At 37.8% G+C, this 13284-nt stretch overlaps 1 protein-coding gene across 2 annotated transcripts; it reads right to left on the minus strand.

Annotated features, from left to right (window-relative positions):
• Positions 1-778: 778 nt before the first annotated feature.
• On the minus strand, positions 779-8723 carry LOC131301057 (probable inactive purple acid phosphatase 1). 2 transcript variants are annotated; one of them, XM_058327170.1, is made up of 13 exons: positions 8566-8723; positions 7616-7787; positions 7171-7262; positions 7022-7088; positions 6789-6911; positions 6473-6565; positions 5894-6020; positions 5203-5284; positions 4891-5023; positions 4333-4538; positions 4133-4258; positions 2579-2888; positions 779-1264 (listed from the first exon to the last, which is right to left on the minus strand). In XM_058327170.1, the coding sequence occupies exons 2-13, from the start codon at positions 7784-7786 to the stop codon at positions 959-961; spliced, it is 1836 nt and encodes a 611-aa protein (XP_058183153.1). In that variant the 5' UTR covers position 7787; positions 8566-8723; the 3' UTR covers positions 779-958. The 2 variants fall into 2 exon arrangements, with proteins under 2 accessions (XP_058183153.1, XP_058183152.1); XM_058327169.1 differs by having other exon boundaries at positions 7616-7798; positions 8566-8716.
• Between the last annotated feature and the right edge of the window lie 4561 nt (positions 8724-13284).

Below are 13284 nucleotides of genomic sequence, written 5' to 3' on the forward strand. Positions count from 1 at the left end.
AGTAACATGTGTTTGGTGGATAGATTTGAAATGTGTAGAGTTTTTTTTTATGGAAATAAGTGTAGAAAATGGCAAAATAAAAATATTGCAGAGAGAGACTTGGTAGAGAAATGGGTGATATATATATATATATATATATATATATATATATATATAAAGTTTTTCAATTTTGACAATTACAACTTTAATAAACAAAAAATCATATATGCCTGAAAGATTGCTCTCGCTTATATGTCAACATTTTAAAATATGCCTCTCCCTTTCATTATGAAAATATAGAACTACTATCCCATGGAGAGTCCTAAGCTCATTATGTTGCACCTAATTAGAGTTAAGGTTTAATATTAAAAATATTCTGAATGATAGGACATATAATTATCCTATTAGGGAAAAAAAATCTAATTAACCAAGAAAACCACGCATTTAGATTTGTCATGCATACATGATACATTGTAATATTTATTTCAACTACCCTGCTTTTGTAATGTTTTTCTTTTATCACTCGATAGATGTCTTAAGTTCTTAACCTACTGAGTGTTAAAATAGAAACTCACAAAAACAGTAGGATAAAAAACATCACTCGATAGATGTTTTTGTGATGCTTAAAACTTAACTTTGAATCACACAAATCTTATCGTATATCTTCAAGCCTTTAAAATTCGGATCCAGATCCTCTGTGAGGATTCATAATAGCTTTTTCAGGGGTGCATAATTGCTTTTTCATTGGCTAGTAACTTTTTATATTGTTAAATTCCAAAGTTCAACATACCCTTGAATCTCCAGAAACTCTGACTACACTATTAAATTTCAAAGTTCCGTTACTAGCCAAAATGACCATATACATATATACACACACCCCTTTATTCAGTTTCATAAAATGACAACAAAAAAAGAACTTTTTACATTATTAATGGTTTTGCATTTTCTTTTTTCCCTTTAAATTCTTTCCTACAGAAACTCAAGATGCCAGAGTTGAACTTGGGCAACTATCTTCAGTGCAGGCCAAGATGTCCCTGTAATCGCGAGATATCCTGAAAGAATCATAAACTTTCCCGTCCCTGCTTTTCTTGTACTCAAATAGCAGGTTTGAATGATCAAATGCTGTGAGTTTTGTGAAGCCATAATCATAGTCCCTGAAAATACTCCACTGCGTTTGAGTTGTGGTGAATTCCGAAAGGCTTGCTCCTGCACCTCCGGCAACCACGTGTATTGTCCCGTTAAGTGTTCCCTTGTAGTAGTTCTTCTCCTTATTTGTGCAAACATTCTGTGTCAAGAAAATAAAAACACACATTGTGTTAGATAGTACCGTAGCATACTGTAAGCATCTATGTTCCCAGTTGTAAAGAAGTGGTAGCAGAATGCTTTCATCTGAAACATGGAAAAATGCTGATGAAATACGTGTTTTGGGAACACCAACCAAGACAATTTGTCAATACTTGTACTAAGTTAACATGAAACCCATGAACCCTGTCAAATTGCAAATCGTAATGTCCAATTGATGAAATCCAAAAGATATAAGAATGTGCATTTAGTGTTGAAATAAAAATAGTCGGTCTAAATTGATGGGCATATCCATGCAAAACCATATATATCCCCATAGCCAACACTATCCTTTTTCCCAGTTGATGTAGAGGCAAAAAAGAATAGTATCACTCAATATGCAAACGGAAACAGAAACAGTAATGAATTACAGTACTTCATATTTCATAATGTTATTGTACTAAATCGTCATAGATCTTGAATTAAATTGCCGGATTCATTTCAGCTCCCGATTCGATAGATGATTTGATTCAAGTTGGTTGAATTTTGTACTAGCTGTAGCTATCCAATCGTGAATTGCACTAATTTCCAATTCCCAAACAAAAAAAATCACACTATTCTAAGAACCATGCCTATGTCAGTATCACAATAGTCAATGAACTAGAGAACTAATCCTTGTGATGAATGAAATTTCTTTGCCAATCAAAAAAAAAAGAACTCGAGAACTAAAATTCATTAACTGCTCAAAATTCCAGATTTAGTCTATGTTGCTGTGTTCATTGAGTTGTGGAGGATTTACCGAGGAAAAGAAGAATGACAAGGAAAGGTAACAAAATATTTACCTTATTCACTCCAATATCTTCCCATATTTTCCTCTCTCCCCTAAATCCCTCAACAGATCTGTGCTATGATCCAACAAAGCTTAACGACAACTATTAGACTGTTACCACCAACTCATCTCAGCAACTTCATTTTTTATCTTCTGAAACATGCCCCCTCACATGTGGCCATGCATTCCTCTATAAGTTGGCCAAATACGTGCAAGTATTTGGATATTAGGTAGGAGGTGAGTTTCAAATACAGGGATCAATTGCTTGCTCTCATACCATATAAGATTATTAGCCACCCGGTCATGTAAAAGCTTCGTCTTTTAGAGGGAAGGGTAACTGTAATATTTTACTATCAGCACTTACCTATCAACTCAAGAGGGACTAAAATCACAATGTAACTCACTTTTGCACAAAACATTCAACAGACATTTAGACAGGCAAATGCAGCCGATAGTTTTCATTATCCTGATATTAAAGTGAGGAAGTACCTGGTAAACGGGACATGTTCTTTCATAGTTGTGTACATGTCCAAACATGGCTATATCAACCTTGTACTTCTGCCAAAGCTTCTGAAGACTCTCCCTACCCATGGGTTCTGCGGATGTTCCTTCCATAGCATAATAAGCACAAGATGAATATCCCAATACCCGATGCGCAAGGAAGATCAGCCACGGCTGTTTTTGTCTATCAACAGATGCAAGACAGTGCTCAATGAAGTTATATTGCTCAGTTCCCTCTCTCCAATCATGTTCTGTATCAGCTATGCAGAATCGAAACATGCCATAGTCGGTGGCATACCTGTAAGAAGAAGATCCAACACTCATAAACAATTCCTCTTGGACTCGTGTTGCATGTGTCAAAACAAGTCAACACAGCACTCTCTCTCTCTCTCTCACACACACACACAGCGCCCCCCTCACCCCCCATCCAATGTCGAATTACCACTAAAAATGCAAGAAAAGCAATGGTGGCTGTTGGATCTACGGAGATCTCATTGTGGCCCACGTTGGACTAGTCTTATTACTCGAGTAATAAGTGATAAATGAAGCCAAACCTATTTGGAGTGTTTTGTGAATAGGTATCCCTAGAGTTAAGGTTCTTAATTTCCACAGTATTATTGTTTGTACCGATTCCTGTTCAGCCATCAATGCCGTTCAAGATCAACATCAAACAGGCTCACATCCTTTGAGCAATTTGATATCTGATTGCAGGTACCTAATGGACAGGTTCACAATTGTGCAGCTCAAGCATGAATACCATGAGGCAAACATATGTGCAGACATGTTAGCAAAGAATGCCCTCACCCAGGCGTTGGGTTTTATGTCTTTTAATGTTGTTCCTTAAGTATTGTCATTTTAATTACATAGACTCTTTTAATGTTGGGTTTTATTACTATTCCGTAATCTATGCTACTCCTTTTATGACCCAAGAAAAAAAGAGAGTTAAGGATATGTCCATGTTGAATAGACGTTCCCTTTGGAACAGTCACCAGACTCACCAGTCACCACAAAACAACATTTATTTTCTGATGGAAGACATACATTGTCTCTATGTACAGTGGGTTCCTGATCTTGCCCTAACAAGAACAAGCTTTATGTTTCCATTGATACAGTTCATCCGGAGGGCCATAAGATCGAAGATTTCTATGGGTATTACAAGTTTCTCTCTCAAAAAACTTGGACAACCGTGGCTAAAAGGAAACTTTCGTGTTTCTGTTATGGTCACATGTTTATGGATTTCTTTCAGCGGCAACAAACATTACCGAAAAACGTAGATATTTGAAGAATGATACTTGGAGAATAGACAGAGAAAGACAACATTCCAAATGCTCCAGACCTTTATATAATTTACAAGCCTTTGGATCTACATGTCGTATATGATTGCATATGCTTTACAGACATTGAGTATATTGAGCTAGGTTCACAAGACAACAAATGAAGGAGATGAAAGGTGAGAACATATAACAACCCAAAATATTAAATAACCGAATAATTACATGTTTATTCATACATGACACATAAGGTTCACGTAATGACTCATACCAGAACTTTGCTCTGTTCTCTGTAGGTACATAAAACATAGTCTCAGCCAACACACCACATTCTCCTCCAGAATCCATGCTCCCATAGAAAGATCCCGTTCCAGGCCAGTCACGTTCATGGTTGCCACTGCAAAGGAAGAACAATTAATTTCCACGAAACACAGAGAAGATTGACCAAATGGAAACTAACTTGCAAAATACCTAGCGATCATGTAAGGGACAGTTGAGGCAATTGGCTCAATCTGGGCAGTAAACTGATCCCACTGTGAAAGATACCCATTCGCATAACAAATATCTCCAATGTGGAAGACGATATCAATGTTCTTTAAGTCCCTAATAATCTGCTTAGTAGTATTGAGAGAGCCACGCTGAAAATTATTGTACTCATTGGAGCCATCAGCCTCGTCCTTCATGTTTTAAACAACAAAACATACATTAGAAACAGAAGCATACTAGGTAAATGCAATTGTGCTTTGCGCAGTGTTTGAATTTTGGATTCGTGGAAGGATTAGAGTAAAAACACATCAACTGTGTCATGCCTGAAAATTATGGTGAAGACTAGAGTAACAGATTCACAACAAACAAGAGTGAGCTAGTGGAGAATAGATAGATACACTACAACATGATATGGGTCAATTTAACATAAGTCAAATAGACAATGATTGATTGATGAATCATCATGACCAAGCAGGAAAAAGTTGTATATAAATTAAGGCCGATGTTCAATTGGAAATATGAAGTTTGCAAGGGACTTCAGACCTTTCCCATGTCACCGTAAATGACCACGTGTTGAACAGAATTTTGGCCAGGATAAGGAGATGCCTTGAACTGGTATATCTGACTCCATATATATGTACCATTGAACAACCTATGCCCCAGCTTGTAGGTATACCTGCATAATGGGTATTCAATAACTGTTCATCTTAAAGCAGCATGTTAACTACTATTATTCCCTTTTTCCCTTACGTCACTGACTGCACCACTCTTTAGCGATAATGCAATGACTTATGAAACTTGAAATAGAATTAACACTTCCTTGTAAGAAAGCCATCTTCGGAAGATAAAACATACTCTGAGTTGGGCCACAATTCCTTCAGGAAACTGGTGTGTATGAATCCAGGATCACGCCATCCCACTGTTCTTGCTGGTGCACCTGCACTAGGGAAATCGTAAGAAGAGTCTATCATAAAGAGTTTGATATCGAAACCTTGACCGGTTCAACCAAATGAATTACAATCCAAGTAAAACTAAGTGAGGCTGGCAAAGAATAATCAAAATAGATGCGGCAAACACAACAGTAAATGCTGCTCAAAAAGACATGAATCATGACTGCTATTATTTGATCATATTCCATGATTGGTAATTAGCGTTAAATATATTAATTAACTTTTCAAGTACTGTTGAAAAGTATTTATGTTGCCACTGCATACGTAAATCTCCATAAACGATTCACGTTAATAGAATACATTGTGTACAAAAAGCATTATCCAAAAGAAAACAGTATGACAGAACTAAAAGACCTTTAATGTAATCACTAAAGGTTGGTGCATTAAACTATGGAGGCCAGGCACTTTGTCTGGGGGGTTATAATCTCTCTATATACAGGACATGAACTTTGTATTATTCAGAACAAAAAGTTCAAGAACTATCATAATGGAAATGTTGACATCAGAGTGCTATTAGTATCCATCATTCCATGCTCAAGAATGCACTATACACATCCGATTCCACGGTATTTCTACACATATGTTTAATTACGTACCACACATACTGCTGCGATCAAAAGTCAGTGTTCCCGCTAGGGAACGATATTCCCTTCCTCTGGGACCCCATTCAACAAAAGGTTCGGCTTCATCGATCCCATATCCACTTGTCCATGTCACTGTCATCTGAGTTTCAAGTTAAATTAAGGTTATTAGATTGTTAACCCACCAACTCATCTAAAAGCTTAAGCTGTTAGCGAGAGGGACAACTTTATTACTTATACCTTCAACACGTCCCCTCACGTATAGCCAGGCTCTCCTACATAAGCGGGCTAAACACGTGTAGATATTTTAACATTAGGTAGGCGGTGAGATTCAAACACAGGATCTATTGTTTGCTCTGATACCATATTATATTGTTAACCTACCAACTCATCTAAAAGCTTAAGCTGTTAGAGAGAGGGACAACTTTATTACTTATACCTTCAACAAAGGTTACTAGGTCACGGGAAAGACAATCCTTCCCCATCCAGAAACTCGCAAGGCCTTAGGCTATGATCTGCACCAATTCATGGTTTTCTTCTACCTTTTTCATAAAATATGCATAAGATCTGAACTAAAATGACAAGAGCACTTACTTCATTCCATGTCCTTCCTTGTGCTAGACGCGGGTACACTGGTGCATTTGGATTTGCAAAAGTTACAATATTTGACACGGCCACCAGCTTTGGCTATTATTCAAAGGAAAGCCATTAAATAACCAAAGATTGTTCATGGCGAACACGAAAGACAACATAATCCTCATATACAAGTTCAGCCAAAAAAAAAACAGCAGGGGAGCAAAGAAAACAAAAACTGCAAAAAAGCAATAAGCATAGTTTGTTCATGCAAGACAACTTGATTCCCACAAAAATATGGTACTTATAGGGGAAGATTGGACAATTAAGAGCTCACAGTTAACAACCCTCCGGAAAACAATGCGAAAGAGAAGTCGGATCTCTGTTTGATCAATTGAAGCCTTAATGATCCATTGCCTATATTTGCGTACTCAGGATTCATGTAATTTGCATATTGATACTGCAAGATAAGAGGAAAAAAATAGTATATGATTGAGAAGCCCCTTCTCCCACTTGAAAACCGACCAATAAATCATTCATAGAACAAATCTAAGGCAACATAGCCTGAACCTTAATTGGTGCAGTACACAAAAGGGGAGGATAAGTTCTCGGAGTTTCAGGGAGGCAGATGGAAGCGCTGGAAAGAAAATAGTAGAATGACCTATATCAGTCAATGCATAAAGAAAATCAATTAAGGTAAGATGAAAAGACATTTCTACCTGAAATTTGCTGGTGAAAATACTCCAATCCAGTCATCAATGGACGGGTTTGAAATGCTATATTCCACAGTCAACCATTCAGTATTTTGCCCCTGGAAAAGATAAGGAATCTCGCATCAGTTAGTCATAATCTTCTTTGAGCTTTCCATGAGTGAGTGCCAGTTCCTTAAGGACAGCTAACTGATAGTGGTATCAAATTGTAAATTACATAAATGTAGGGCTAATATTACAGCATAAAGCAATCAAACTACCCTTTCCATACGTGCCAACCTATTTTTGGATCATGGGTTCGTGAAAGTGTGGTAGAGGAAAAGATTTAAGTAGACTATGAAGTAAAGAAGCTAAATTAATATCTGGGGTGTCTCTATCATTTTGCTTTCCCTTTGAGAATCGCCCAACAAATCTATAACTCAAACACAGCCAGAGAGACAAACGAAAAAATTACCTTCAACCCAAGAACTGGAGGATAGGCTTTAATATAAGCACGGTCGTCAAGAGCGAAAACTGTCTTGTGAATAGCAATCCTTGAGAGAGGGTGAACTCCATCCGATGTTGCCCCTCTGAGGCTCGCGATAGCTCCCAAAATCACAAGCAAAATTAACCTGAAGACTCTCATTCTGCCAAAGGTCTGAACTCAAAAGAGGGAGATCCAATTCGCCTCGCACAAATGCGAACTCCAAAAAATTAACTTTCCGTTCCAACCTAAGCACAGAATCACTTTTGTTGAATAACGTAAATATGCATTGCTATTATGACCATTTAAACAAACCAAAATAGGTTTTTTGAAGTTTTTCTCTGGCACTACTAGTGGACAGCAATCAGAATCAGAAGCACAGTTTCAAGAAAATGGAATTCCCTGAACAAATAGCATTGCCAGTCGACACTTGCCGGAATTATCTCACAAACTGAGACTCTAATCAATAAGAGAACAATTGTCCCATGTATTTTACTATAGATGCACACCAACATATAATTTACAACTTAAATTCTTCGCTGTTCATAGGCGGACCCGGCACCCTGTAGTGTGGCATCTGACGGCCCGTTCTCGCAATCGAGGTCGATTCGCTGAAGCACTCGTACCGGCCAAAGTTCACTTTTACCGGCAGAGTTAACAAACATATCTAAATTGCCACGGCTCAGACGCCGCAGTGCCGTCTGCACTACAGGACCCCGTTTCCGTGCATAGGCACTAGGCAGTATCCCAAGTCTGTAAGCTAAAAACAAATTGGAAATAGTTGACCCAATCATCATAGTCTAAATTTTGTGTTTTGAACTGATCATAATCTAAATTAACTAAAACAATTACCACCTGGGTACAAAAAAATAAACCGAAAAGAGCTCATGATTTATCAGCCCAAGTAAAAGCACTCCCGGAGAGAGAGAGAGTAAACTGACCTGCAGGAGAGTACCTCTGAAGAGAGAGGAGGGAGAGAGCGCAGCAATTTGGAATATTAATTTCTTTTTAATGTGCAGACAATTTTTGGAATATTTTGAGGAACATTCGATGGAAAGGTCCACCGTGATTGGCCTTCAAAGTGTGTGGTAGGAATTCGCTTTGGCTGTGCGCGGCAACGGCGGGGGGGCTGCTGCCCCGGCTTTCCGGGCCCACTTTGGTCTCGCTCCGATGATCTGAAACGTTCACTTTGTAGAGCTCGTCGAGTAGAATAACTATGTAAAAAATCAGCTTAATTGGATATCATTAAATGCCTGATCGGAATCTTTTTATCTTAAAAAGAATAGATCCAAAACACTGGATCAAATCCATTATAACTCATGGACCGAGAGTTATATAGGCTCCGATCAGTCACTTAATGATATCCAATTAAGCTGATTTTGTTTAAAGTTATTTTACTCGACGAGCTCTACAAAGTAAACGTTTCAGATCATCAGAGCGAGACCGGAGTGGGCCCAAAAAGCCGGGACAGCAGCACGCTGCTGCCCCCTTGGTGCAGCAGCCCCCCCGCCTCGGCAAGGACGGGCTCTTGTCCAGTTTTTTGTGTGCAGTTCGGGGTACAGTCGAGTTTGTTATTTTCTCACGTAAAAAAAAATTACTTTGATCTAATATCTTTAGATACGTGATCCAAACAAATTTGTACCAAAAAAAAAATGTAAATTATAAGTTTTGAATTTTTCTTTTTCTTTCCATTTTTCTTGTACAAATATGTTTCAATCATGTATTTTATCGATGTTTAATCAATCTAATTTCTTATCAGAATAATAAACTCGATGATCTCTATACAATGAATGATTCCAATCACAACTAGGTCCATAAAGGCCTAAACTAGATCCCAAAGTGGGAAAAACAACTGGAATGTTTGAGAGCTTTGAAAAATTCTAGAGGATTCTGCAATGTTCTGAAATTGTAGAAAATTCTACTTTGGCTCTGTTTGGAACTTAAGGAAAGGAAAGGAAAAGAAAGGAAAACTAAAAAAATTTCCCTCTTATTGTTTGGTTGGGAGAGAAAGAGAGAATAAAATAACAATTTTAAATTTTGAAAATAGTAAATTTTCCCTTCTCGTTTTTCTCTCATTTTTCTCCCATTTTATTTTATTTTCCTTTCTTTTCTTTTCTTTTCCACTGGTTCCAGATAGAGCCTTCATGTTAGATTTGTTTGGTGAATTTTGAAATATTGTGGAATGTGAAGAATGAAATACGGAGTATATTTTTTAGGAAGTTCCTAGAAGAAGAATGTGGGCAGTTGGATAAATATTTTTTATTTATTTTTGAAATCATAGCCATTCACTGAGGATTGTTATAATAAATAAAAAAAACCTAGAAGGAGAATGTGGAAAGTCTTGCTTAACCAACATTTAGTTTTGTACCTTTTCATATCACTATTTTGAGTTTTCAGTTCCACTTTCGTTCTCAAAGCCTCAGTTGCAATATCGTCCAATAAGGGCCTCTGTAGCGCGTCCTTGACAGTAGGTGTAGTGGGCCGAACCCGCCTTTGTCATTGTGCTGAAGCCAATTCATATGGGGTCACTAATACGGGTAGTCCAGTCCAGAGGAAGAACGTTGGTGATTCTCGAACCACCACCCCACAATTGACACGCCCTGTGGGACTAAATGTCACAACTGGCTCTAGAAAAATCTTTTCGGTTGTAACACTGTAGAGATAGCTTTGAATCAAGAAATGAAGAAACAAACAAGAAATGCAGAAACAAACAAGATTTGGAGAAAACAGAGGGGGTGACGGCCACACCATTGCCTATGAGTCGAAACGGCCACTTGAAGTAGGCCATGGAAAGTACAACTCTCTGGCGTCGCTTCAGACAAAATGTTCCAAGCATGTGAAAGTCAAGGATGTACAATTTGGTCAGCATTTTGTTCTCTGGAATCGTAAGTCTATCGCGATTGATACTTGAGTCAAGTGGGTCTGTCTATCTTTAGCTTTGAAGCTAAAAACAGTTTTAATATGAAAGTTGATAGTTCTAAATTTTGATTTTTCTGTTAAGAGAGCAAGTTATTGGACTCATTCAAGAAGTGTGTACTATTTCTAGCGAGATGCCACACTTGATTCCAGATCAAGTTGGGATATAGAGTTCCTGATTTGTTTCCTACTATTAGCCTTAGATTCTTTCACCAGTTCAGATCCTCCATGACCCTATTTGTTTTGGAATTTTAGACCCTCTCTTTGCGCACGGTCTCCAATAAATTTTTTTTCAATTATTATTCTCATTTATCTCTCTATCTCTATCCACTCATTATCCAAAATTCAAATCCTAAAATGAACATGACGCAACAACAGAAGAATACATTGTTTCTGATTACAGTTTTTTTAGTAACCTCTGTCCTGATGGCTGTGGTTTTCCTTTTTTGGTATTCATTTTCTCCTCTTTTTTTTGAAAATGGTGGTGGTATGGGTGACGGAAATGGTGCTGGTGGAGGCATTGGTGGTGGTGGGGGCATTGTCGGAGGTGTTGGTGGGGAAACAGGTGGCGGGGCTAACGGAAGGATTGGGGGAGGCGTTGGAGAGGGACCCGAACGAGGAATTGGTGGTGGAAGTGGTGGAGGCGGGGGATTTTGTAATGATTCGGAATTTTAATGAATGAAAATTTCGTTATTTCTTTTTAATTACTCGATATTACTTTTAACAGAAATGATTCGTGCACAGCAGCCTTTTTCTCCCGCCCCGGGTTTCACAAAGATGATCGGAGCCGCTCATTTTGTTCAAAATATGTCGTTCAAGGTCTCTGTAAAAAATGAGCTTCGTTCGATATCGTTAGAGGCGTTTACAAAACACCCAAAATCACTTCAGAATTTAGGCACAAAATGAGCGGCTCCGATCATCTTTGTGAGACCCGGGGCGGGAGAAAAAGGCTGCTGTGCACAGCAGTCTGTGCACGTAGCACAGCTCTACTTTTAATCCGTCATAATTAGATTTAAGTCCTTTAAATTTCATTTATTGATTAAAAGTCCTACATGGCAAGTAGAATTAGTTTTTAACCGACTAGTTGGAGGAACCGGACTACCAATTCACTTAGTTACATTTCTCTAACCCTAGATGGACCTTTTTGACCATCTTGAGCCTTATAAACCCCTCCTAACCCTAATTGAACCATTAGGCCATTAGAGTAATCATTTCACCCATGACTAGTCATTCAAGGCCATGACCACTATCATTACTTCTTTAACCATTGGTTAATAAATGCTAGGGGAATTTTTATCCCTTGGATTATGGACATGTGACTTGCCAATTTATATATAACTTTGACTAGAGAAGTCATAGCCATCATTTTGCTTCTAAAAGAAGCAAGCATAGTCATGCCATGCATGCAAACCTAGGGTATAGCCTTAAGTCTAATTATCCTAGAGTTACTTTCCTAGATGCATATATATATATATATATATATATATATATATATATATATATAGAGAGAGAGAGAGAGAGAGAGAGAGTTAGGTTCCTTTGAGGGATCCCTCATTTTAATAAATTGAGGGACTCTCCTTCCCGATTGAATTTCGATGATCCGAGCCGCTCAAAGTGATCAGAACGTGATTTTAAGGGTTACCGGGAGAAATCAGCAAAAAAAATGACAGGGAAGGGCTTCATCCGAGCAGTTTTCATTGAACGGTTCAAAAAAAACTGCTCGGATGACGCCCTTCCCGGTCATTTTTTTTGCTGATTTCTCGCGAGGACCCTTAAAATTACGTTCTGCACACATTGAACGGTTCGGATTTTCAAATTTTGATCGGGAAATGAAAGTCCCTCATTTTAACAAAATGAGGGATCCCTCACTTGAAAATTCCTCTATATATATATATGTATATGTATATATGTACCTCATAAGCTATAGAAAGCATACCTATATAAGCCTATACAAGCATAGATACACTTTCTAGAAAAATTATTGACCAATGGACAATGCAATACACTTGAAAGCCTTAACCTCTCATCATTTCTCTTTTCCTAGCCTTAGTAAGTCTATTTGGTACTTAAGTGTACTCATATATAACCATATATGTAGATATATATATATATATATATATATATATATATATATATATATATATATATATATATATATATATATATAGTACTAGAGAAGCCGAGAGAGGGAGAGAGGGGAGGCCGAGAGGAGAGAGAGGGGAGGCCGAGAGAGAGGAGAGAGTGTAGTGTGTGCATGTGATTTTGGACATAAGCCACCTATTAGCCTTAAGCCTATTTGCTATATGACAACCCATTCTAGTTTGCTTTAAACACAATCTAGCCTTATCATTATGTTCATTCTTGGAAGACAACCCTTCCTAGGACTTGACATGCCAAGAACCCTTCATAATCACCTAGGATATAGCTTAAAAGTTGGATTGACAAGTGAGGGAAGACTAGGATTTTGGTTAAAGACTTGATTTGACAAGTCCATGAAGCAAAATCATGGGAGAAAGAGAGAGAAAGGGAGGCCGGCCATGGGGGACAGAGGGGGAGCCAAATTTTGCTATAAATAGCACCCCCCATTCACCATTTAACTCACACCTTCAAATCCTCCAACTTCTCTCTAGAAAATTCTTGTGTTCTTACTTTGTTCTTCTTTGTTCTTGTTGAAAAATGTATGCATTATAATTTGTGAAAATTTATATGCATCTCTATTAATTATTTTGATGATTAATTCAATG

This window comes from Rhododendron vialii, chromosome 9a, assembly GCF_030253575.1.
Source record: "Rhododendron vialii isolate Sample 1 chromosome 9a, ASM3025357v1".
Lineage (NCBI taxonomy): Eukaryota > Viridiplantae > Streptophyta > Magnoliopsida > Ericales > Ericaceae > Rhododendron > Rhododendron vialii.